General features: G+C 48.4%; 1 protein-coding gene across 18 annotated transcripts in view; it reads left to right on the forward strand.

The window, feature by feature from the left end:
• The first annotated feature begins 662 nt into the window (after positions 1 to 662).
• The window catches only part of RAPGEF1 (Rap guanine nucleotide exchange factor 1), a 127962-nt gene continuing 101315 nt past the window's right edge, over positions 663 to 27309 (forward strand). For 6 of the 18 annotated variants that reach the window (XM_081271372.1, XM_081271362.1, XM_081271374.1 and 3 more), the window contains exon 1: positions 664 to 944. In XM_081271372.1, coding sequence (XP_081127498.1) covers positions 884 to 944 — 61 coding nt within the window. In that variant the 5' untranslated portion in view covers positions 664 to 883. Of the gene's footprint in view, positions 945 to 24673; positions 24902 to 27309 lie in introns of those variants that run through there. The other 12 variants (XM_081271359.1, XM_081271376.1, XM_081271370.1 and 9 more) reach the window with 4 other exon arrangements.

The following is a 27309-nucleotide window of genomic DNA, read 5'->3' on the forward strand; positions in this document are numbered from 1 at the left end:
AGCTGAATCCCAGGGTTCCCAGAGGAGTGTGAAACAGCAGGATAGGCAGGGCCGCTGGGTCCCACGGCGGGTGGGGGGTGGATGATCAGGCTTGGCACGTAATGCTTAGCATCCTGGGATGTTCCCTGGCGGGGAGACTGGTCTGATAGGAGGTCGCCGCCAGGCCTTGGTATTGAGGCTCCAGTTAGGGGGGGGGCTGTGTCTCTGGTGGTGTCGGGTCCCCGGATGGCATAGGTTGAGTCCAGGTCAGGGGCAGTCCCAGCCCTTGGTGTGGAGCCTCTGGCCTGCAGAATCTCGGATGATGGGAATGGGGCAGTGGAGTCCCAGGTCCTGGGGTGAAAAGGTGGTGGGCAAGCCGGGCTGGGGACGTGGAAGGCACTGGGTCCTGTGGTGTGGGTGTGGGTCCCAGGCCCAGTTCTCTGGTTCCGGGGTGGAGCCTGCCCAGCGAGGGGAGGCTCCAGGCCCGGCGCGGGGACTCCAGGCCGGCAGGGGGCGCTGCGTCCCGGGAGGGTGGCGCTGGCCGGCTCCCGGACGGCTCCGGGCCGGCAGGGGGCGCTGCGAGGCGGCGGCGCGCAGGCTTCCGGCAGGTGGCGCCGTGGCCGCGGCCCAGGCCGGGCGGGCGGCGGCGGCGGCGGCGGCGGCGGCGGCGGCGCGGCGCTGCGGCCGGCTCGCGGGCCGGGAGCGGCGGGCGGGCGCGCGGGCTGCGGGCCGACGGCGGAGCGGCGGAGCGGCGGCCCGGGCGGGCTGCAGCGCGGGCGGCGAGCGGGGGCCGTGGCCGCGCGGAGCCCACCATGCCGGCGCGGGCCTGAGGCGCGGCGAGCCAGGGCCGAGGCGAGCCAGGGCGCGCCGACCTGTCGCCCCGCGGCGCCCCGGCCCGGGCCCGATGAGCGGCGGCCTCGGCCTCCGGCGCAGCCCGGAAATGTCCGGCAAGCTCGAGAAAGCAGGTGAGGCGGGCGGCGCGCCCCACGGGGCCTCGTGCGCGCGGGCGGCGCTCCCGGCGGCGCCCCACAGGCCGCGCGGCCCCGGGCGGCAGGGCCATCTTGGGCCGGGCGCTGCCCGAGCGTCCGGAGCCGGCGGGCGCGGGGACCCCGCGGCAGGGGCCTCGGAAGGCGGCCGGAGCGCGGGCGGGCGCGAGCTGGTGGCTGGGAGGGGGACGCGGCCGGGCGTCGAAACGTGTCATTGCTATTGAGCCTGGAGTTTAAATTTAACCGGAGCTGGCAGCTTCGGCGGCTTCAAATGGGGCAAACTGGACGTGTTGAGGCGGTTTCCAGGCGCACCCGACTTGCCCTGCGGTCCCAAGCCCAGCTCGGCGAGCAGGACCTGCGGGGAGGCAGGGGCCTGGGGATGGTGGTGGGTCTTGGTGCAGACCTCCTCTCTTTGTGTGTTCCTGGAGATCTTGGGGAGTTGCCTTCTGATTGCTTGGGTTTCGCCAGTGCCGTGCCGGGAATAGCTCTCCAAAAAGTCAATTACTGGTGTGCACATGGGGCCCAGGGATTAATTAGGCGACGACACCTTGCTGGGCACAATCCTCGGGTGCACACTGCAGTAGGCAGCGGTTCAAGGCTCCTGTGTTGGGACCATGTCTGGTTGTTAGAGCCCAAATACCTGTTCAGCTTGGCAGCTGCTTATGCAGGGCACACTTCAGGCGGCTGAGAAGGGGTCGGTGGCATTCGGTGATGTTTTCCAGGTTGAATCGGAACACTTTTCTGGCATGCATCTCTGCAGCAGACCCAGAAGGCAATGCAACTTTTGCAGCCTGCGGTTTAAGCACAGGAAGGAAATTTTTGTAGCCTTTATTAAGGGTTTGCTATATATCCGGCTCTATGCTCAGCCCCTTGAATGTGTGGCTTATTAAATCTTTGAAGGTTCTCTGTGAAAGAGAATATGGTCCCAGTTTTATGAATTCAGAGAGGTTCAACCCAGCAATGGGAACAGCATGCCTGGCCCTCTGATCAAAAACCTAGGGCACCCTTCTCAGGAGTGGGGCCCTTGGTTTCAGGTGCTATTTCTGGGGTATGCTTCTCACTGTTCTCCAGCCCCAGGGCCTTGCCTGGTGACCATGAGTCGCTTTCCTGCACACGTGCTGGTCCAGAAATATCTTTGGTTCATCTGTGCAGCATTTCTCAGGAACTCCTAGTATAGTGTCTCATCAGAATGGCACTGTTGGAAAACTTGTATAGTATACTTAAAAATAACATTAACTGGATTTTGATTGTCAGACTGTTATGTTTATTGTTTAAAACTTGGTAATCATAGAAAAGTAAATAGAAGAAAGTGAAAATTATGCGTCAACCCATGGTTTGTTTTCCATAGCTCAGAATGACATGAGCCTTAATGAGCATCTCTTCTACCAGTCCATTTTACCTCGAGTGTCCTTAGGCCTTCTCAGGACACACCTCTGCTATGGGCTGTAGTAGGTGCAAAACCCAGTAAGTGCCTGTCCTCAGAAGCCTGTGTGGGGAGCTGACCTAGTAATTCCTGGGCTGCCAGGCTGCAAGAAAGGGCAGCTGGGGCCTAGGTAAGGAGCCTTAGTAGCTAAGGAGTGAGAAAAGCTCTGAAAGGGACAGTGTGAGGCTCTGAAGAGAAGTGTGGGATATCTCAGTAGAAAGGGAGAAAAGAGGATTGAGTGGAAGGAGCTGGTCAGGGGCGGTGGAAAGGGCAGGAGGAAGATGCATTTGGTGAGAATTAGCCAGATGGTAAAGTTCTGAGGTCAACAAGACCAGGTATGGCATATCATCTGGGTGTTGAGGGCCATAGGTATGGAGCTGACAGGAGATCCAGCCCTCTTACAGATCTTTTCCTATGGTCTGTACACAGCTGCTGAGGAAAGTTGGGCCACTCCTGGAGTGAGTGAAAGTTAACCTTTCTGGTGATTTTGGTTGTTACAGGTGAATTTCACTTTTTTTTGTGTGTATGTGGTACCAGGAATTGAAGCCAAAGGCACTTAACCACTGAGCCACATCCCCAGCCATTTTTACTTTTTATTTTGAGACAGGGTCTCACTAAGTTGCTTAGGGCCTATCTAAATTGCTGAGGCTGGCTTTGATTTACAGTCTTCCTGCCTCAGCCTCCCTTGCCAATGAGATTACAGGTGTGTGCCACTGCAGCCAGCTTGCTTTGCATTTTTTTAAAATTATTTTTTATTTATACTTGAATGCAATACCTTTATTTTATTTATTTATTTTTAAGTAGTGCTTAGGATCAAACCCAGGGCCTCGCACATGCCAGGTGAGCGCTCTACCGCTGAGCTACCACCCCAGCCCTCACTTTGCATTTTGATAAACTTTGCTGTTAGGACTTCTGTTGGAGTTTTCTTTCTTTCTTCCTTTTTAATATTTATTTTTTAGTTGTAGTTGGACACAATACCTTTGTTTTATTTATTTATTTTTATGTGGTGCTGAGGATTGAACCCAGGGCCTTGCATACTTTAGGTGAGGGCTCTACTGCTGAGCCACACCCCAGCCCCAGGGTTTTCTTTTTTTAATTTATTTTGTTTTTGAGACAGGGTCTCACTAAGTTGCTGAGGCTGGCCTTGAATTCTAACTCCTCGGGTCTTAGACTCCTGCATCACCAGGATTATAGGTGTGTGCCTCCATGCCTGGTGCCTACTGGCACTTTCTTTCTTTTTTTTTTTTTTTTTAAAGATATATATATATATATATATATATATATATATTTAGTCATAGTTGGAGACAACACCTTTATTTATTTTTATGTGGTGCTGAGGATCAAACCCAGCGCCTTGCATGTGCTAGGCGCGCACTCTACCGGTGAGCCCCAGCCACAGCCCCTACCGGCACTTTCCAAGTGCTCCTGCTGTTAAGTCTCAGAGCAGTGTGTGATTGGAAGGAGAGGTCCTTTGTTGAAGGGACTGGTCTCAGGTGTTTGCAGAGTCGGACACCCTGCAAACATGCTGCTATTTGAGTTGTGCCAACTTTGATGCCTGGAAGCAACAGAAACAGTGAAACATGCTTGCCTCTCTGCCCTCTGAAAATAGTTCCTACTCCTCAGGGTTTAGGGGACTGGGGGGTTTTGAGTGAACAGGAAGGTGTTTATATACCCCTCACAGCCCCAAGACTGGTGCATCCGGCCTCTTGGCAAGCAGGGCTCTTCCCCCTCGGGCAGATCTTCCCACCTCTGTCGTAGCTCTTCTTCAATGCTTCGCCTAGTCATCCAGAGGACGTGCCACCTCATAGGGATACAAAAAGGCAAGCTTCACCTCTGGCTGTCCCAAGTGCCTGTGGTGGATCAAGACAGTCTGGGTTCCAGAGGGGCCTGCCATGAGGGGAGGAGACTGGAGTGAGGGGCCAGGTATCCTGGGGAACCCCCAGGATGCACGCTTTTAGGAGCTGAGAAGGGCCTGTTCTGTAAGACTGCTGGGAGACGGCACAGCCCCTCCATGATGGAATGTTTGGACCCAGAGACCACTTTGGGGGGACATGTGAGCATGGTTCTGGACACTCCTGTTCTGCTGACTCACTCTTTTTTTCCAGCAAAAACATGAAATGAGGAGAGTTGGTGCCCTAATGTTTCTGAAGCTTAAGACTGAACTGGCATCTGCAAGTTGGCTTCAGACCATTTGTCACGACTGTTCCCGTGGAAGGGAAAAACTCAAATTTAATTGCTCAAAAATCTCAGACTCCTGGTTTTCTTGAAAAATGGGGATCTCTAGTGACCCTGAACCCTCATTCCTGCCTGTCAGACAGCCAGGGCAGAGCGGGGAAGTGGCCATATCCATGGAGTTCCTATCACTTCCCCTGATGGCCACATTGCTGATTCTCATTGCCTACTTGGACTGTGGACATTTGTTTGCATCCCTGTCCTTGAAGAAATGATTCTTGTTTGCTTTTTTATGGACTTTGAAATTTTTGCTCTGTTCCTTTGTTGATTGATTATTTGATTCTTCATCTAGCACTGATTGAGCTCCTGTGCTGCCAGGTGCTGTCCTCACCTCTAGAGATCTGGTAGGGAACTGGGCAGGCCTCAGGCTGGGGAAGTTATAGGATAGTGGTCCTGAGCTACTCCTCGCCTGGAGGAAGAGGGCACCTGAGTTTCACTGGCTGCACTCACCAGAGCTTCAGGAGCTCCTTCCTTCCCTCTGTTCAGTTCCTGCATCAGTTTATCAGTTTATGAGCACCTCCTAAGGCCTGGAGTTATAGTCCTTGGGTTACAGAAGGGGCCTTATCTTCTGGGCCTTACCTGGCTGTGGCCCATGATAAAAAGAAGACACTACAAAGAAAGAAGAAATTACCTTCCTTCCTTCCTTCCTTTGATTTTTCCTCCTTCCTTCCTTCCTTCCTTCCTTCCTTCCTTCCTTCCTTCCTTCCTTCCTCTTTCCATCCTCCCTCCCTCCCGTTCTCCTTTTTTTCTTCTTTCTCCTTTGCTTCCTTTCTGTGCTGCCTGCAAACCACAATCTGCCAATGAGTTTCATTACTTACCAAACCCTCTGGCCAGCACTAGCTCCTTGTGGCCTTGGTGAAGCTCTGTGGGGCTGGCAAACTGGCCTCAGCCTTGCGTAGCACACCGCCTGCACACAGAATTACTGTGGGGTCTCAAAGTCCTGTGCTATATTTTTCAAGTGTTTAAAGATGCTTTTACTTCGAATTGAAAGGAAATGTACAGTGACTGATTCACTAGCAGTACATTATTTTGTATCTTCTCAGAACAGATACTAAAAGTACAAGTACTGTCAAAGGTGGGGCTGCACATTTTTGGTGACCTAAGAAAGGGCCTCCTAGATTACCAATCACTGCATTTTGATCAGTTTTAAACTCCTCAGGTTTCAGTTTACCAGTACAGCCTGTCCATGGCACCTGCTCCTTATTCACTGTTTGCTCCCTGAACAATTTCTAAGTTCCTCCTCCTTGGCAGTTGCTGTGTGATGCCCATGGTTTCTGGGAGCCTGCGGACAGCTGGTCTTCTCAAGGTGGAAATCCAGGGGTAAGACTGTCCGGGACATTTCTGCAATTTCCTATGGTTTTCAAATGCATTTATAGACTACCTCATTTCACTTCATCCTCATGACAGCCCTGAGGGTGAAGGCAGGGAAGAGATCCTCATTTTGCACCTGCAGGCAGCTGAGGCCTAGGGAAATTTGGTTACTTGCCCAAGATGGCAACTCTAGGGAAGTGAAATGGGGAACTGGCCCTCTCTCTGTCTCTGCAGAGTGCCGTTAGAGTCTGTGAGTTGCTGGTGACACAGCAGCTTTTTTTTTTTTTAATTTTTTTTAATATTTATTTTTTAGTTATTGGCGGACACAACATCTTTGTTTGTATGTGGTGCTGAGGATCGAACCCGGGCCGCACGCATGCCAGGCGAGCGCGCTACTGCTTGAGCCACATCCCCAGCCCCTACACAGCAGCTTTCTATATCCTGGTTCATGCTTCTACATTTCTTTATATATATATTTGGTTGTTGATGTGCCTTTATTTTATTTATTTTTATGTGTGCTAAGGATCAAACCCAGTGCCTCGCACATGATAGGCAAGCACTCTACCATTGGGCCTTACCTGGCTGCGGCCCATGATAAAAACAAGACACTACAAAGAAAGAAAGAAATTACATTGCTTCCTTCCTTCCTTCCTTCTTTCCTCTACATTTCTTTTTAATCTCAGGAAAACAACAACAACAACAACAAAACTGCCAATTAAATTAAGGTAGGCCCAACTTGATCTTTAGGTTGCATATACTATTTATAATACCAGTAGCATCAACAGTGCTACAAAGAGATAAGAAAGAGTACTGACACAGATAAACCTGTTTTAAAAAGTCAGCCACAACAACCCCAAATGTTTCCTGGTCTGCTGAGCAGCTGTTGGCAGAGTGGTTTGAATGGGATTCCTTGTAGCCAGGAGACCTGATAGGAGGCTCATAAAGATGAGTCATGTATGAGCTTGCAGAAAAATCATTTCCCAAGTTAGCTCGGATTGCACATCTCCTTGGACGTCAGGCTGGGTCTTACCTCAGTCCCCTCAGTGTGTTGCCTGTTGCCATAATAAGATGACACCCTGGAAAGGGGAGAGGCCTAGCAACAGAAGCCAAGCCTACCTCGCTGTCCCGTGGCTTCAGGCTAGCAGTTTTGCTCCTGGGACAGGTGTGTGTCTGACTCAGACCACCTTGCCCCAAAGGCTGTTTTATGAGTAAATAAGTAAAATCCACGGTTTGAATTATTAAGGGATCTATCAACTTAGTTTCTAGTCCTTTGTTTTAGACCACATGAGACCTGGTCTTTGGGTGTTTTCCCTTTTGGGGGGGGGGGTCTCATTTTCTCCAGGAAGGGGTGAGCTCTGGATTAAGGTTTTTTGTTTTTTTTCCAAAGCAGCAGATCCCTTTTTGTATAGAAGAAGGCCATTACATAGAAGCTAGTGGGAAAGCCACTTCAGTCCTTGCTCAGCAGTTGGCTCTGAGGTTCCTCCTTGGAACCACCGCCCCCCCCCCCCCCCACACACACACATACACCAAACTGTGAAAACCAACTTCCTGGATGCCCTCACCAAAACCGACTTCCTACAAGCTCTTGGTGCCTTCTCTTCCTCTAGCAGATAGTAAATTCCATGGAAAGGCCCCAAGTAAACACTTGGGTAGAATGATATTGTTTAACTCATTCAGAATTCAAAGCGCCAGTTTCCTGTATGCAAGTTAAAAATCAACAAATACAGCCTTAAATAGACCATTAGCTTCATGAGGGAGTGTACCTGTCTACCACTGGGGGGCTACCACAAGCCTAGCACACATTAGGTGCTGCATACATACTTATTAAAGGAATATTGGAATATAGAATGAACTTAGGGACCTAATTTAAAGTCTCTGATCCTCTTTAATACTTTATTTCTTTGGTGCAGGGGGTCAAACCCATACATGCTGGGCAATTGCTTTACCATTGAGCTACTCCCAGCCCTGCTGAGCCAGTCAGGCTGTGTCCTGGGAAGTTAAAAGGATCAGTGCTTTGATAAAGAGTGCAGAGAGTTGGGAATCTGTGTTAACTACTTACATTAACTGGTGTTTTCATGTAGTCCTTGAATATCAACAATGATATTGAGATTAAAATTCCTAAGCTGGTGTGTTAAGACGCACACCTGTAGTTCTGGCTAATGGAGGCTGAGGCAGGAGGATGACTTGAGTCCAGGAGTTCAAGGCCATACTGGGCAGCATTAAAAAATAAATAAATAAAAAGCTGGGGTGTAGCTCAGTGGTAAGGCCCAGAACTCTAGACATGGGACAGATGGAGCCACAGCCCAGTTCTGACATGGCACATGCTCCATTTGTGATGACAGCTTGCACAGAAACAAAGTACTCTTGGGCAATGCTGGTTCTGTGTGGAGTGGTTGTAGTTTTGCCAGTACATTCACAAGGTATGTGCCAACTCTGCCCAGCCTGGCCCCCATAACTAGCACCAGAACAGGAATCTGTCATTACTTTTTAATTTTTTTTAGCTGGTCTTGAAACATTCTTGAGGACCAGCTCCCTCCTCATCTGTTCATAGGTGACTGGACAGTACTGAGGGCAGGGGCTGAGGAGCCCTCTACTGGCATCCCTCTGGCTCCCCTTTTCATTTTGTCAGGGGACCTGGACAGCTCTTGCCATGCCTTCCTCTTTTGTGAGCTGAGACATAGTGCACTTGCTTGAGTGGACTAGAAATCTTGTTTCTGATGGTCACAGTTTCTCTTTGTTGCCCCTTTTTCTTCCAGGCTGTGGTTTGAGAGAGTCCCTCCTGCTGCCACCTGTAGACTGCTCTTTCCTCCCCATGGCACCTTAGCCTGCTCTACCTGTTGGTCCCTGAAGGAGGTCTTCCTTTTGGTTTTTCCTTCACTGCCAGACCACAGTCATTTCATGTCGAATAAAGTTTTGTGATTAGGAAATGTTGCCCTGCTTTTTTTTTTTTTTTAAAGGGTGCTAGGGATAGAACCCAGGGCCTTGTGCATGTTAGGCAAGCGCCCTATCACTGAGTTCCACTTCCACTTCAGCCCAAACTGTCATGCTTTTAAAGTTTAGGAATGAGTCCTGCACAGGATGGTATGTGCTGCTTCCCAGGGATGGGCACAAGGCAATTTCAGGCATTTGCTTTGTAGCTTTTAAAAATGTAGGGCATTGGTGTGGGCTTGGCAGACGTGGCTCCCAACCGCACACCGTTGCGTCAGACAGCTCAAGTGTGACACTTCAGTGTTGGGGAGAATAAAGGACATGGGATGGGAAGGAAAGCTAAGTCCAGTGGAGAGCCATTCAGCTGACCGAAAGCAAGCAAGCAAAAAAAAACCCTAGCAGGAAACAATCGTATTTATTTGCTGGCTATGGATAATCACTTGTGCCTTCCTTCTTTCAGTGACTGGTTGTGAACACATAGATGATGATTGTGCACGGGCTGAGGCATGGTTCCTCTCAGCCCCTCCTTTCAATAATAAATAAAAATAGTTGTACCAGCTTACATCAGACTCTCATCACGTGCCAGTGCCAGGCTCTGTCCTGTGTCTTACACATGTGGTTTAATCCTTACACTAGGAGAAAGGTCTCACTACTGTTCCCATTCCATAGAGGAAGGAGCAAAGCCATGATCTTTTCTTTGAGAGTAGTTGACAGAGTTTTATACTGAATGGGGCAAAGCTGGGACAAAGGCTAGGAGTATTCACTCTCATCTGTTTTCACTGTTCCTGTGCACCATTCTCTACCAGCAGGGATCCCTCTGCTCTGAGGCCTGGATAATACTGGGTGGGTTGCTTGAGGAGACAGCTATATTTCAGTCTGTGCCAAAAGGACTCAGGAAGCCTTGCTTCTTGCTGTGGGAAACAGAAAGTCTGGTAGTCCATTCTCAAAATATGGTATTCAGCCTTAATTGGATCAAATTGTAGCCCTTCCCTTTTGCACCCAAATTCTTAAATTAGCCAACCACATAAATTGTACTCAAGTCCTCCAATCAGGGTGAAGGGCAGAGCTGCCTTCGGTATATAGACAGGAGGACTGCTGCCCAGGGGCACCTGTTAGCCAGGTTCAGTAGCACACCCTTCTGGCAGAAGCAAAGGTTTGCCTTGCCTGCCTGCTTTTGAGCACATGTTTAATGTCATTTCTTGAGGCATCTCGGTGTTTTTAACATTGCTGGGAGACCATGGGCAAACTGCCTACCTTCATTTTTGCGGGGGGATACTGGGGTTTGAACTCAGGGCCACTCAATCACTCAGCCACATCCCCAGCCCTATTGTGTATTTTATTTAGAGACAGGGTCTCACTGAGTTGCTCAGCTCCTTGCCATTGCTGAGGCTGGCTTTGAACTCCAGACCCTCCTGTCTCAGCCTCTGAGCTCCTGGGATTACAGGTGTGAGCTACCACGCCCGTCCTGTTTACCTTTCTGAGCCTCTGGTGCCTCTGTCAAAACTCAATGGGGTGGGCAGATCCTCCTGAGAGGCTTTCTTCCTTTTCTTTTTTTTTATATTGAGGATTAAACCCAGGGATGCTCCACCACTGACATCACCAGCCTTTTTTTTTTTTTTTTTTTAGACAGGGTCTGGCTAAGTTACCTAGGCCTTGCTAAGTCGCTGAGGCTGGCCTGGAACTTGTGATCCTCTTGCCTCAGCCTCTCCAGTAGCTGAGATTATAGGCATGTGCCTGGGCCTGGCCTTGACAATTGAGGAAAGAAATGTAGTAAAAGGGGAATTGACTTGCCAAGTTCAGATTGCAGGGGACTGGCTTTCCCTCCCCCTGCTCCCTCCATTGGGCCCCAAAGTCTAGCACTGGTCTGCTCCAGAGTCTCGGGGGCACCACCATAGTCATTGCTTGGAACCTACTTTGGGACTCCCCTGGGGCTTTCCAGCCTCTCACAGGATGGTGATGATGGCTCCACCTCTGCCTACAGATTTACAGAGCAACTTCTGGTTTCTTAGTTACAGAAGTGGCTTCAGAAGTATGTTGACTGGAAATATCGCATAAGAGTCTGCCTTGGAGAAACTTTTTGCAGATGGGGCAGCAGTGGGAAGTGGCCCTTGTGAGTCAAAATAGTTCCCTCCACCCACCCAGCCAGCCAGTACTGGCTGAGTGTCCTGAGTGGCAAGCAGCCTTTCCACGAGTGGGGTAGAGAGGGTGAGAAATGCTGGTGTCCTGCAGGAGTTGGCAGTCCCACCGTTGCCTGTGCTGTGTGCAGGAGGCTGGATCTTGGCTTTCACACATCATCTGTGTTAGAGACAGCATGAGCCCGTGTGAGGGGCAGGAAAGAGAACTTTCTGTGGCCCCAGGTCTGCACCAATGCATTGCTTAGTGTCCTTAGTCTCCCTAGTACTCCTTGCTCTACAGTACCCCTGGGAGCAGTGCCAGGCAGTGGCTGAGTCTGGGCCTTAGGTCCCTAGCTGGGGCTTTGGGTTCCAACTCTTTCATGTGATTGTCCAGGGATATTGTGCAAAGTCACTTCTCTGAGCCTCAGAGTTTTATCAGTGAAATGGAGAAAGCGGGACCAGCACCTGACTTGTGGTTTTGAGAGAGGAGTGGGCAAGACTGTGCTTTGTTCATAAGTAAGGTCCCTTCTGCTCCAAAGTGGCCATTTCTGTTACAATAATAATGTGGTAAGTAAAACAGACCTCAGCACTCACGGAAGAAAGGGCGGTCTCTGGCTGTTGTGTTTTGGAGTCTCTGTGGTGCTGGGGATGGGCCTTGCACGTGCTTTACCACCAAACTGCACCCTTAGTGCTCTCACTCGCCCTCTCTCAAAATCTGAGAATATTGAATTCTAAGGAACAGACTTTTACAATCAAGGGGTAAGCCTGTGAGCAGGCAGCTACTGGGAGAAGTAGATGGCACTGAAGTGTAGCCACTCGTGGTCCCGTCTTATCATCTGGTTCTCTGTGTGGGGAGCGGGCCTGTGCTTGTGCACTCTGGCTTGTGTGGGAGCCACAGCAGTGCTGACCCATCAGCAGATGCACTTTTGTTCTGTCCTGAGAGATATCACTTGAGTTTCTCCTGCCAGGAATGACTCTCGGGATGATGGAGCCATCTTTTCAGCTCTGGAGGTGAATTGAGCACCTGGCATTGCTTTTGTTTTGTGACTGTTGAACTACACAAGCCATACGAGACTTTCCTGGACAAAGAACTTACAAATTATCTGGAGTGCCATCAGGGTGATCTTTTACCCCTATTTTTCTCCCTTGATTAACTTCACAGTTAAGATAAGCTCAGCAGGGCTGGGGATGTGGCTCAAGCGGTAGTGCACTCGCCTGGCATGCGTGCCGGGTTCGATCCTCAGCACCACATACCAACAAAGATGTTGTGTCCGCCGAGAACTAAAAAATAAATATTAAAAATTCTCTCTCTCTCTCTCCTCTCTCACTCTCTCTTTTTTTTTTTTTTAAAAAAAAGATAAGCTCAGGAATCATGTTGTATTGTTCTGCCACTTTCTTGACCCATGCTCTCCTGGGCTAACTTGAGAGTGTTTGTGGTCTCTGCAGATTTGTCAGTGTAGCTGGCATGAAGCACAGGGAGTGCTGTTTGCAGAGGGTCCAAAGCCCAGCAGCTCCTTTCACTTTCTGTAATCACTTGGTCCTGGAGATACAGAACCTCTCACTTGATTAGCATAAGCACACTACCTTGTACTTCTGTCCTGGCATGTCCAGAGTGCCTTACAAATATTAATTCTATGAGCTCATCACAAAACCAAAGGCATGAATCAAAAGCATGCTTTTCTCCATGATCAGCCCTTGTTTCTTTTGTTCACAAGGAGCTATTAATTACCCTAAATATGCAGGTTTGTAGAATGAAGTTTTTATATTGGACAAGATAGGAATTTGGCTAGGGACCTGGACTACACTTCAGCCCCAGATTGCAGGGGCCATGGCCCCACCTTGGTAAGACAGAGCATCTATCCCTGAGGAAATGATGTGGTTTCAAATTATCAGGGGGAGTGTAAGTCACTCTCATCAGCAAGGCTTTGAACTGTGGCATCTCTGGATGATGCAGAGAGAATGGATATGGCACTGCCAGAGTCACTCTGCCTTCTGGGCAAGCCACAGTCCTTCTCTGGGCCTCAACCTCCTCCATAATAGAGGACCCTACTCTAGACAGTGGTTCTGAGCTTTTTAAGGTCATGGGCCTACTGGTACCAGGGGAGCTCTGTGTACTCTGTCCCCAGATCAATCATATGCAGGCAGGCCCGTTTCCATCAGCTGTAAATTCCTGCTACTGCATATCATGATAATTTGCAAACACCCTGTGTCTTGGAGAGACTGAGTAGGATCTTGGGTGTTTGGAACCAGTAGGAGTTGATTTCTCATAGTTTAAATGATAGTAGTTATGCATTTCTGGGATTTTGTAAGGGTCTCAGGAGATAGTGCTTGCAGGCCTCTTGTTTAATGCTTGTTGGATAGAAGGGGGAACTTTCCGCTTTTGGATGAGGATTTTAAAAAAATTTACAGACAGCAAAATTGATTTTGTGGGTGTAGAGTGCTGTGGAGTTTGAACATGTTTAGACTCGTGTAACCCCCAGACAGGAGGCAGAACAGTCTGTCTCTCCGGGAACCTCCTTCTGCACCTCCACAATCCAACCCTTCTGTAGCCCCTAGGATTGCTGGTGCTGCTTTCCATTTCACCTGCAGATTCGCCCTTTCCAGAGTGCCTTACAAATGTCAGCACTCGGGTGTGACAGTGGACAATGGCTTCTTTTGCCCCATACCTGCCTTTGAGATTCACCTCCTCATTTCTTTATCACTAGCCCATTCCTTCTTATTGCTGAGTAGTATTCTATTGTATGGGCATGATGAATATATCTGCCTGACTTTGGTTTGGACTTGGTTAATTGTCTGTTTCCTGGAAATAAAGATGGCATTGGATAATCGACAACAACAAAAAAACCCAAGTTTTAACAATGGGCAAAGGACTCAAAAGATGCTTTGTAAATGGCCAGCATGACACAAAAGTATGTTCAACACCCCTAAGATTAGGGAGCTGCAAATTGCCTCACACTCATAAGGATGGCTGCTTTCAAAAAAACTGAAAATGAAAGTGTTGACAAGGACTTGGAGAAATTAGAACTCTTGTGCACCAAGGATGGGGATGTAACCTGGAGCAGCCACTGTGGAAAACAGGATGGCGATTCCTCTAAAAAGAGAAAATTGAATTACCCTGTGATCCAGCAATTCTACCTCTGCATATGTACTCACAGGAGTATTGGAAGCAAGGACTTGAAGAGATATGTGTACATCCATCTTTATACCAGTATTATTCACAAGAGCCAGCAGGTGCAAGCAACCTGGGGGTGTGTTGACAGGTGATGGATAAGGTAAGTCGTGTGTGATAGAGTGGAATATTATTCAGCCTTAGGAAGGAAATTCTGACATGCTGCAGCATGGGTGAACCTTAGACATGGCCCTTGGTGGACCTGTGTGCTAGGAGAGATGTCTGACTCTGAGGGGCAGGAAGCTTCTCAGCTAGGGTAAATCTCCTATAGCTGGATGGGACTCTCCTCACCTTGTACCTGGGCTTTTCAGCTGTGCTTGGCCCCTACAAAGAACCCCACAGAGGGGATCACCTGGAGTCCTCTGGTAAGCTGCACTTGCCTCCAGTCCATCAGTGCAAGAGGAGCCTAAATCCCCAGTCGGGCCCCATCCCTGGTGGGCGCTGCAGCCTGGTACTTAGAGCAGGTCAGCTATTAAGGAAGACCCAGCTTCCCACAGCCAATATCTGAGGCCCTGCCTGGATCCTTCATCAGTACTTGCTCTAGGTTGATGGCATAGATGGCATGCATTCTAGCACTGTTGGACAGGACTCCAGGCTGCAGGCCACATTCCTGAGAAGGCATCACTGGCTTGAAGGAGGGAAAGAGAGAAGATCTGGGCAGACGAAGTCAAGGCCAGTCAGGCTGATTGGATTGAAGGTGCCTCTGTGTACGAATTGCAGCTGGGATTGCCAGGATGGCATCTCTGGTCCACTGGTGTCATTACCATGTCTATGTGGCTCTTGGTGATAACCAGTTGCTGTGTTTTGTTGACACACACCAACACATGTGAGATGTGCCAATACTACAGAGTGAACACAGAGTGCTGTACCACTGAGTTGTATCCCAGTCCTTTTTATTTTTCATATTGAGACAGGATATCGCTAAGTTGCCTAAGATGATGTGGAATTTGTGATCCTCCTGCTTCACCCTCCCATGTAGCTGGCATTACAGGCATGCACCACCGTTCCCTGCATTAAATGTATTATTGATTTAATAAAATTTATCAGGAAGCAAAAAAAGAAAATATTCTAATAAAGTGGATTATAAAACAACATACTTTTATTCAAAAGTTAAACTTTGAGAAAGTATATGTCTTAGAATCAAAGTAGTCCCTCAGGACTCTTTCGTCAGCTGGTTACTTGAGCTCTACACCGTTCCTGGCAGGAGATACTTGGGACACTGAGCAACAAGTCAAGGTTCCTGCTCTGGTGGAGCTTGCTATGCCTGGACCCAAACTCTCCCCTCTCAATCAGACTCAGCCTGTGATTGAAGAGGTGGACTCTGGATCTTTGCCTATAAATGTACCTCTGTTCTGGCCTCAGTTTGATGACTGGATGCCAGAAGAAAATCACTCCTAGGGTCCCTGCTCGTGTGGGCTGTGACAGGGCAATGATTGCACTCAGCTGCTTTTCTAGAACGGTGGTTAACAGCACCCTCCATGTTCCCGAGCATCCTGGTATGGATGGGAAAACACCAAAAAAGTGGTCACTTGATGGCTGTGAGCTCCACAGATATGCATTGCGGGTGGTCTGGGCTGCAGGAGAGGAGTGGTTCAGAAACAGGGTTGGCTGCAGGCACAATTGCACTCCAAGGGCCACAGGAGGGTCAGTGGAGCTGTGTTTTGGTTTCCTTCTCCCTCTGCATATCTGCTACTTTGTACATGTACCCATGCTCAAATTGTAGATGCATCAAAACCTGGAACATTTGGTTTGAGAAACAATAACCACATACATAGCACAATCAGAGTGTGTGTTCCTTATGATAAAGATTAATCAGATCTTCACTCGTATTTTTGGAATGAATGGAAAGGGTACTAGTGTTTGTGTCAATTTAAGTCATAGAAAATTAGAAAAATAATCCTATATAAATATGGATTTTGGGGCTGGGGATGTGGCTCAAGTGGTAGCACGCTCGCCTGGCATGTGTGCGGCCCGGGTTTGATCCTCAGCACCACATACCAACAAAGATGTTGTGTCCGCCGAGAACTAAAAAATAAATATTAAAAATTCTCTCTCTCTCTCTCTCTCCCTCTCCTCTCTCACTCTCTCTTTAAAAAAATAAATAAATAAATAAATATGGATTTTTTTTTTATCTTGCCTGTATAAGGGACTATTGGGTAGAATTTTTGTGAGAAGTTTCATTTTTTGCAAGCAGTATATCTGGGGTTGAAAGAAATCTGCCAAAAAGGAAAGTTTGTGTTTGTGACAGGCTGATGTAGTCCGTGCTGATCAGGATCATCTGGGACCAGGTAGTCCTGCTGGGTACTCGCAATACTTCTCAAGCTTTAGCACCTGGAAGTTGCTGGGTTGGCTGAGGGCCTGGCATTTCTAATAAGTTCTCTGGTGCTGGGGCTGGGGATGTGGCTCAAGCGGTAGCGTGCTCACCTGGCATGCGTGCGGCCCGGGTTCGATCCTCAGCACCACATACAAACAAAGATGTTGTGTCTGCCGAAAACTAAAAAATACATATTAAAATTAAAAAAAAAAAAAAAGTTCCCTGGTGCTGCTGAGGAACAGAGGGCACACTTTGGAACCATGCTCTAAGTATGGAGAGGAAAAGGAAGGGTCTTAGGGATCTGAACTAAAAACTGGAATGTTTCCCTTAGAGCAATCGAAGTCATGATGATTACGTGACAACTCATGTGCATTCACTCAAGGAGCTGGGCTACGTGCGCTCAGTCCTCGCAGCAGCACTGTAAGCAGGTCATGTTGGCGTCATTATTCAGATGATAAAACAGAGGCCCCCAAGGGCTTGTGTGACTTGCTGGCCAGTGGGAGAGCTGGGTTGAAGCCACTACCCAGAACTGAAACAAACCCTGGTAAAATGGAGAGGTAGCTGAAAAATTTCCTGAAAAGACATCATAGGCTGGAGATTCTGGTAGTGAATCCGAGAAAGCTGCTTCTGCTCTCAGCAGGAGTGTCATGCCAGCCATATGAGAGGGCGACAACAGTGATCTAATCCGTTCTGACAGGAGGGTGGTCAGGAGCTTAGCAGCCATGGAGAAAGCTCTGATGGATCTCACACTTATGTATATTGTGCCTTGGGATACTAGCTAATTAATTAGGATGACATGCTACTCATCATGATAAGCAAGACATTTAAAAACCAAGCATCCAGAACTCGAGACAAAATTCTAAAATTTAAATTACATTTAAAGTCACACATTGCATCAGTGCTTTAAAAGCACTGTGGTAAAACATTTACAAGCTTCTGAGTTCTTTCTTAATGTGCAGGTGCTCCATAAAAGGAGACTTCTTCCTCCCAGCTTTCCTTTTGGGGATCCTCTTTCCCTCTGAACTCTCCATTTGGGAACATCCTAGAGCTGAGATCTCTGATTTCTTCTAGGCAGTCAGGTCCTTCTAAATACAGGCCATTCCCAATTGTGCATTCCAGCCTGTGTCTCTCCTGAACTGCCTACTTGGACAGTGTCTCAGTCTGTTCAGGCTGCTATGAAAAAACACCATAAACTGGTTGGTTTATAAACTACAGGCATCACTTCTCAGGATCTAGAGGCTGGGAAGTTCAGCATCAAAAGCCCTGGCAGTTGGGTGCCTAGGGAGGGCACTCTTCCCGGTTTGCAGTTGGCATCTTCTTCCTGTATGGTCACTTTATAAGGGCATCAGTCCCATCCATGAAGGTTCTGCTCATGACCTGTGCACCTCACAAAGGCCCCACCTCCTCATACCACTGCCGTGGGGGTCATGCTCCAGCATGAATTTTGGATGAATGAAGACATTCAGATTACAGCAGATGCCTTGGAAGCATCCAGACTTCATGTGCCTATCTGAGCCCTTGGTCTTGCACCTCACGTCCTGCCTGCTGGCTCCTTGGGTTCCCTGTCTGTTCTTCTACCCAGTCGTTCATCCTTGACTCCTTTCCCACAGGCCACACCCAATCCCCAGAACATCCTCCTGGGTTTACTAAAGTGGATCCTGGCTCGACCACTCAGGCCCCCTCTGCTGAGGTCCAGGCTGCTAGCTGCTATCCTGGTTTCCACTCTTGGCTCACAAGTGCCCATTTGTCTTTCAACACCTAGAGGGTAAATTTGATCAAATTGTCCCACTCAAAATTGTCCAGAGCTTCCCATCACCATTTGAATAAAATCCAGAGTGCTCTCCAGTCCCTGGGCCCTCCCCAACCATGGGCTTTTGTGCCTTCCTTAACCTGCTCTGCCTCTGAGCCTCCACTCTTGCTATGCCTTCTGCCTGGAATGTCCCTTCCCCCAGGTACTGTGGGACAACTGCTGAGAGGTGTGGTCAAAACCTGGGCTCAAATGCTGATCACCCTTGGCTATCATGTGACCTTGGGAAGGTTTCTCACCCTCCCACTTTCAAAACTCAGTTTCTTTGCTTTTTTGGTACTGGGGATTAAACTCGGGGCACTCGATCACTGAGCCACATCTCCAGCCCTATTTTGTATCTTCTTTAGAGACAGGGTCTCACTGAGTCGCTCAGCACCTCACTTTTGTGGATGCTGTCTTTGAACTCGCCATCCTCCTATCTTAGCATCTGAGCCCCTGGGATTATAGGCATGTGCCACTGCGCCCAGATAAAACTCACTTTCTTCTTGATAAAATGGATCCAGTGCTGGGGTTGTAAGTTCACACACAGGGAAGGTTCTTAGATAAGGAGTCCTGAGAAATGTGAGCTCTTCCATGTGCTCCTTTCCAGCCTGAGCTCTGCTTTCCCCATCTGAGTCGGCTCTTGCCTGTGTGTGTGTAGGACCTCACTCCCTCCTCTCCAGCTAACCAGTGACATTACGACAGATGTCCAGCACATTCTCAAGGAAGCCTTAGGGGTCCCACAGGGGCTACCTGTGGGGGCTACCTGTGGTAGCTTCAAAGGTTCCCCGCAGTCCCCCGCAGAGACCTTCCCTGACCACAGGTCTGCAGCAACACTCCAGCACTTTCCATACCCTCAGGCCAGCTATTTTTTTAAATGAAGCATGTATCTTGTTTCTTTTTTGTGATGCTCTTCCTCATTTGGAGGTAAGCCCCTTGTCAGCTGCCTTCACCTGAGCCCAGGGCAGTGCTGGCAGTGGCACAACAGCTGCTGTCTTGCATCCAGCCCACAGTGCTCAGTGCTTCACCTTGCCTCTGAAGTAATGAGTGGTTGCAGGCAGGGCTTGGAGGCTGGGCTACAGGGAGGGGTGGAGGGTTGTGGGGGCCTCCCCAGCATGAGTATTGCCTCTCCTGATGCTGTCATTGTCACATGAAGCAGAGACTGTGGGACCCCTAAGGCTTCCTTGAGAATGTGCTGGACATCTGTCGTAGGTGTCACTGGTTAGCTGGAGAGGAGGAAGTGAGGTCCTGCACACCCACACAGGCAGGAGCAGACTCAGATGAGGAAAGCAGAGCCCAGGCTGGAAAGGTAGCTCCACAAACCTTGAGCCAGTTGAGGCCCTTGAGCTATCCTGCTGGGCCTCCAGGAAGCATCAGGAGTTTAAGGAGTGTTCTCCACACATGTTTAAACTTTCCCCCAAGTAGTCCCAACATGAAAAAGTGTCAGAGAAACTTATAATTTGTGCTTACTTTTTGAAAATAATGTCTTCCTCTCAATTCCATGTGGAATTGGAGAATGGGAGGTGTGGTCTTTCCTTTCTGGGGCTAGCCTTAGTTCCTTGCCCAGCGCTTTGCTTAGGAAAGACTCACAGATGAGCAGCTTATCAGAAGGCTGGATCTGGATATTGGTGAGGGCTATGTGGAGGACCTTCGCCAGAGGTCCTTGAAGACCTAGGAGCTGTCTCTGAGGGCCTTTGAGTCTGAGATGAGGGACAGTTCTGAGCCTGAGCACTGAGGTCAGTCCTGGACAGTAGCTGTGGAACATCACTTCTGGGCCTGCCTGAGTGGGCACAGTAACCTGGGTGGGGTCCCATATCAGAACTCAGTGAGGTTTGGCACTTGTGGTTGTTGACACATTTCCTGCAGAAGCAAGGTGCTGGCTAGCTGTAGAAACCCCACACTAGGTTGGGGTGATGGGCTTTCCAGTTGCCTCGGGGAAACGGCTTTCTTGTCTGGGCCTCAGTTTTCCCATTTTGTTGTAATGAGTCACATGAGCTCAGTGGCTCTTAAGCTTTTTGAACTCTTCAAGACTTTGGGGAAAGCCATGGACCTCTTCCCAGGAAAATGAACACATGTCTTAGGAACCCCCAAGGCCCATGGCCTGCAAGGTGCTGGCCTATTGATCCACCCACCTCCCTCCTTCATACCGGGTCTGTACATGTGCTGCCCCTCCTGTCCTGCGTGCTCCTGGCTTAAAGGAGGTCATGGTGCTTCCTTGCCCTGTACCGCTCAGTGCTGATGGCAGTGGTGGTGAGTGATTCTTGGTTAAGCTGATGGTGTGAGGCCCCTCCAGCTGTGATTCTCAGACTGACCTGTGAGTTTCAGAGTCCCTGACTTCCTTTGACACACAACACCAAGTGCCTTTGCTTTAATGTCTCCTGAGCCAGGCAGAACGTTCCCTCCAAAGCAGAGGCTAGAGGACCCAGCACAGTGCTTGAGAACCTGCCCCTCGCACCCTGCTGGCTGACCTCCAGCCGCTCCTTCCCTTTGTACGTGCACTGGACCTAGCCATGGCTCCCACTTAGAGTGTTCCCACAGCGCTTGGAGCTTCCTCAGATTGTTGTGTTTTTCTCCAGGAGGGAAGTGACCAACATGAGACTTTCCTCCCAGCAGACAGATTCACAAAGCCTAGAGCCTCGCCCCGGGTGGGTGGATGCACCATTACAGGGCTCTGTGGCCTCTCCTTGCTTTGCCATTGCTGTCTTCAAAAACACTCTCCCTCAAGAAGTCGGCAACACTCCGCAGAGCTCTACACTGTGTCCAGTAGTTTCTGGCATGTAGGGGAGGGCGCTCCTGAGAACTCCTCACTTCCCCTAGCCACAGTGTTACCTCTCTGCTTTATGTCACCTTCCACAATCCAAATGTTATTCCTATGGTGCGTTTGTGAGGTTTCATTTTAGTTGCACTGAGAGAACGAGTTACTTATCACAGTATTGTAGCAGACCTTACTGTAATGTGGGGGAGAATCCCCATAGGGGCAAATCCTTTTTCTTAAGTGTATTGTTTCGTTTCCTTCCTTCTTTCCTTCCTTCCTTCCTTCCTTCCTTCCTTCCTTCCTTCCTTTCTTTTGTAGATGGACACAATATTTTTATTTTATTTATTTATTTTTATATGGTGCTGAGGATCGAACTCAGGGCCTTGCACATGCTAGGCAAGTGCTCTACCGCTGAGCCACAACCTCAGCCCCAAGTGTATTGTTTCTAAGGATTGGTAGTGTGCAGGTTAAAATGGCAGCAACTGTTTTTGTGTGCTGAGACAGGGTTTCACTATGCTGCCCAGGCTGATCTTGAACTCTTGGGCCCTGGTGTTCCTCCCACTTCAGCCTGCTGGGTAGCTGGAACTCAAGGCATGCGCCACCACAGCCAGCACACAATAACTGTTCTTTATTGAGCACCTGCTGTGTGACAACATTTTTAAAACATCTTATTTAATCTTTACTTGATATAGTGGGTGGCAGAGTTGTACACATTTTACATACGTGAAATCCAAGGTTTAGAGAGGTTAAGTCTCTATCCCAAGTTGCTCAGCTTGGAAGTACTCACATATTTATCCCCCTGTCCTTTTTTCCCCTCATCTGCTGATGAGGAAATAGGCAGCAAAGTATGAAAATAAAAATTGGGGAACTGGATCTCACACTCTCAATAGAATATAGACCTGATTTCTCCCATTGCCTCCCCCGCCCCACTAGGGCCTCTGGGACCTGGGGCAGATGCCCCTGCATTCTGAGCCAGGGATTTGGGCTTGTGGTAGCACTGTCATTCTTCAAGGAGTGACGGCTGACTTGGGGTCATTGTGGTCTGACTGAAAGTATCAGGCTCATCTTCAATCCTTGCCAAATATTTGTATAGGATTGTCAATACCACCTTGGCTGAATAGTGAGCCTTCAACTTCTAGCAGCTTTATACTTTTGATTTGTCCTGTCTTCGTCTCACGTTATCTCCCTAAAGTATGAACCGGAGGTGGTGGCTTGTCCATCTTGGATGACGAGCATGGCCACCTTTGGTGATGGCTCTAAACCACTTGGTCTGAGCTGGGAATTCGGGAGGAATCCATGAGATCAGGTTCTTCTGCTTGTCTGTCCCTCTCCCACCCAGAATAATTCACATTGGATCATTTGGGGGCTGTGATTACCTGAGAGGCAGTTGAACCTGAGTTCTCATTAAAAGCTGTTCTCAGAGAAATCCCAGTTCATTTGAAAGTATCCTCCTGACATGAGTTGTTTGGATTTTGGGGTGTATTTGCTTATGTACACACTGTTACGAATGTGGCAGCTGAGGAACCGCAGGGCCAAATCTGAGCCCAGATCCTACCCGATACGTTCAGTGTGTGGGCCCAGTGAGGGACTGCCATACTGCCAGGCCTAGGCACAGGGGAACAGAGGTGCAGTTGAGACTCTAGCACAGGGCAGGGAGGTGTAGCCGTGCTCCAGCTGCCTCCCTCCACTCTTGCCAGGAAAGGAGGGTTTACTTATGATCAAACTGCTTAACCAAGTTGAGCGCTTCTTCACCTGTCTGCCCGTTTGTTCAGCAGTTAAGCTGTGTCGCATGCCAGGTATCTGCCTACTGGGTGGCATTGTCAGTGCTGCCATGTGTTGGCAGGTCAAAGCTTGGCTTGGGTGAAGGGGGAGATTAAGATGCAAGTTGTTAATCAGAGCCTTTTTGATCTACTGTGGTTTTGAAGATGATCTGAACGTAATCTGAAAGAAAGGGGGTTAGATATTACATCTGGTGTTGATGTAACATTTTACCTAAGGAAAACTGGCACAGTGTTTACTGGGAAAAATCAAGGAAGCCCCTTGGCAGCATCTTGGCAGGGGAGTTGATCAGTGGAGGGGAGTTTGTGGGGTGGGCTGCTGTGCCAGCTGACGGATGCCATGGGACGTGGGCATGCAGAGCTCCTGCCCTTGGCTCTCCAGCTGGGGTTGCAGTTGGCCTGGGAGGAGCTTAGGATCAGAAAGGAAGCGGAGCCTTCGTGACTTTGCTCTTGGCTGTTGCCTCACTGAAGAAGTGAAACAGACACGTGAAATTTGCTTTGCCAAGTTTGGAATCTGAGGATATGACTTTAGAAAATGATTCCTATATTTGTGATCAAAATATGAAGACTGAAGATCTTGTAAAGATCTTATAGAGGGGTTGGAGTTGTAGCTCAGTGGTAGAGCACTTGCCTAGCACATATGAGGCACTCAATTCCATCCTCAGCATCTCATGAAATAAATAAATAAATAAGGTATTATGTTTTTAAAAAGACCTTGTAGAGATCTGGTCCAGCTCACTCATCCTCTATGAATGGACAAGGTCATCTCTTCAGATGGAGCTGGGGCTGATGCAACACCACAGCCAGGGTGCCTGGAAGTTGTCACAGTGCGGAGTTTCTCTGGAATTCCATCTCTTTGTTTCTGTGGGTCTTTATTTAAATATTTCCAATCCTATAGTTCTATAATTTGCTCCCATATTTTACGTTCATGCCATGACTGAAGCAGGAAACCTCCCCCCTGAGCTAACATAGCCTCACAACTAAGATTATGAACATTTAACAGTGCCCATGGGCCAAAAGCTTCCTGACCACTGGGCAGCATGCTCAGTCCTGCATAATCGCTTTCTTTTATTTGATCCTCATTATAGCTGAGGAGGTGAGACTGACATGTTACCCATTTAACAGATAAGGAAACCAAGGCTGCTGTACTTGTTGGCAAGGACAATAGCAGGGCTGGAATTTGAGCCCAGCTGGGTGGCCCCAGAGCTGACACTCTTACCCTGGATACTCAAGGGGTTCCTTAAGGGTTTTTTAAAACCCAAATTCCGGGATTGAATTAAATGTCATTCACCTTGACATTTTCTTCTGTTTTACCAAAGAGTAAATGGCTTTGTGTCCTTGTGCTCTTCTGGCAAAGCCATTATTTAGAATGTAGGTGCTGCAACACTGTCTCCAGCATAGTCACTGCTACATGGAGTGCAGGCTTGGAGCTCCAGGTTGCAGACTCCTGGCTACATTTGTGCCCTGTGGTCTTCTTTTGGAAACAGGCCTAGCTTGCATTTTGGTGTTTGGTTTTCCTCTTGGAAGCACAGTATGAATGACACAGCCTATTTCGCTGATGGATTGCTAATGGGGGCGCATGATCTGGGAGTGAGACCCTTCTATAGAAAGTGTGACTTTGGCCTTTGTGAGATTGCTTCTCGAGGCACACCCCAGAACTGGCCCATTGTGACTTTCAGCTTCACCTTCTCCCACAGGGAAGGCGGTATTGAGAGTTTGGAACACAATCCATTCTCTAGGGCTTGCTGATGAGTAACCGTCACAGCAGGGCCGGGCAAGAGCTACTTAATATAGACTATTACGAGGCCCACCGGTAGGGCGCGAGCAGGCCCTTTCCGCTGGTTTCCTTCCTGGGACTGAAGAGTTTGAAAAGCAGAGGCTGAGGCCTTTCCGAATAGAATTCCTCCTTTTCCTCGGGAGGGTGTGCCAGGGCTCTGCTGCCGGGTTATGTGGAATATCCCAGAGATGAATCCCATTTCTGCCAGTGACTCCGTGGTCTTTATTTGCTGTTCAACAAAGACGCCTGGGCTTGGAAGGGCCCTGTGATCCCCTTGGCTTTAGAATGGGCAATGCTGTAGAAAAACAGAAGCCCTTGAGACGAAGCCAACTGTGCCCCTGGAAACAAGGTAAGAAAGTCCTGGCCTTGGTTTCCTGAAGAGTCAGGGAGGCAGGCTTCTGTTGGGAGACTGGCTCAAGGCCAGAGCTGAAACTGCCTGGGAAACACCTTGCATATCAGAAAATTCCACAGTCCAGAGTGGTTTAAGGAAATTAACAGACACTTTTAAGGAATAAAATGATTCACATCTCATTATGATGGCTTGGCTGAGAATTCAGTTCCACTTGGGATGTTTTCTTCATCGTAGATGGGTCTGTTTGTTGAAATTGTACAGCTTTTAAGACATTTTCCAAGGGCTGGGGATGTGGCTCAAGTGGTAGTGCACTCGCCTGGCATGCGTGCGGCCCGGGTTCGATCCTCAGCACCACATACCAACAAAGATGTTGTGTCCGCCGAGAACTAAAAATAAATATTAAAAATTCTCTCTCTCTCTCTCTCTCTCTCTCTCTCTCTCTCTCTTTCTCCTCTCTCCTCTCTCACTCTCTCTTTAAAAAAAAAAAAAAGACATTTTCCAAAGTCAAAGTGTTGATACTCAAGAGTTTGAGTCTTTTGTGATATTTTTGTTTTAGAGAATGTTATTAATAGATTTTAAGTATATACCACCTTCCAACGAATTCAGAGTACCTTCTGTAAAAATTTCTCATGTTCATCCATCTTAGACTTACTCCATCTCTAAGGGTCTCCTGTTAGCGTCAGCTCTGAGGAGAAGGAAGCCCCAGCAGGGCAGTGCTCCTGGACCCTGAGGGCCTTCTAACAGTGAAATCCTGGGCAGTTCAATGTCCCACACCTCTTCCACTGATGTTAACACAGTAGACCAGCAGGGCGCAGGCCCGGAGGGCATGTCAGGAGTGGCACTTGCCAGATTTCACCAGGTCCTCACCTTGATGTGCCAGAAACAGTCATGATAGCATGTGATCTACAGCAGGACAGCTCCTTGGCAACTGTGTACGGGTGTGTTAATGGAACAAAAAAGTAAACTGGAGTAAAATGCCTAGGAATGCTAACACTGTAGAATTTTTTTTTTTTTTTCTGTTTTAAAGGGAATCATAGAGTGATGCTAACTTACTGTCAAGCTCCAGCTTTTCAGACCCTCTGTAATCATTCTTTTGTCTAACGTGTTACTTTTTAAAATTGGTGCATTACCATATACAGCCAGAGGAATGAGAAGTTGTGCTCCATTTGTGTACAGTATGTCAAAATGCATTCTACTGTCATGTATAACTAATTAGAACAACAACAACAACAAAAAGAACCAGGATGGAGAGTTACAGAAAAAAATATAATAAAAAATAAATTTAGAAATAAATAAATAGGGGCTGGGGATGTGGCTCAAGCAGTAGTGCGCTTGCCTAGCATGCGTGCGGCCCGGGTTCGATCCTCAGCACCACATACAAACAAATATGTTGTGTCCGCCAATAACTAAAAAATAAATATTAAAAAATTCTCTCTCTAATAAATAAATAAATAAATAAAATTGGTGCATTATAATTACACGTAAGAGTGGTATTCATAATGACATGTTTGTATGTGTAACATAATTTGTTCAGTTTCATTCCCTAGAACCTCCCTCTTCCTCCGTTCCTTCCCTCTGCTTGCTTTCTTCTTCTCTCCTGCTCTCCCTTCTATTTTCATGAGATCCACCCCCCTTCTCTCTGGATTCCACATGAGAGAAAATATAACATTACTTCTTAGTGGTCACTGATTGGATCCTGATTTAACAAGGGGTTATCAAATACATTTGGGGGACGACTGGGGAGAACTGGACAGAAGATTATGATGGGAAACCATTACCCACCCCTCTTCATGGAGCCCGGAGCCTGGAGCTTACCAAGCTTGCCTCTACCCTACAGTTACATCCCAGTCCCTGTTACTTTCCTTCCATTTGGCAGCAGTGCTGAGCTGTGTAGAAGAGTGTTTTTTTTTTTTTTTTTTGGCTGGTCACGCTGAAGTATTAAGGGTGAAGAGTTCTGTTGTCTGTGATTCACTTTAGAATGATTTGGGGACTGAGGTGTGGCTCAGTGGTGGAGCACTTAGCCCTAGATTCCACCTTCAGCCACCAGGGCATGGTGGGTAAGGTTCAGCAAAATAATACATACATAAGTAAATGGTACCTATGTGAACAGAACAAGGCCAGTTCAAAAAAAATCAACACCCAGGTCAGGGATGTATGAAGTTAGTTAAATTTTCTTTAATATATTTGAACCTATTTACCTATTTTTAAAAATATGAAAAAGCCAGCTGCTGAATCACTGCAATGCAGTGTCCCTCAGGATGAACTGTAGCATAGGCCATGTTTACCAAGGCGGGTCAGGACCCTGCACTCTTCTGAACTCAGTGTCTGTGGGCTGATGTCTCCAGCTGCCCAGAAAAAAATCAGCCTTGATCCAGTAACTCAAAGCACCACTTTTATAGGAATTT

Source organism: Spermophilus citellus (assembly GCF_964194105.1).
Source record: "Spermophilus citellus genome assembly, chromosome: 2".
NCBI classification, from domain to species: domain Eukaryota; kingdom Metazoa; phylum Chordata; class Mammalia; order Rodentia; family Sciuridae; genus Spermophilus; species Spermophilus citellus.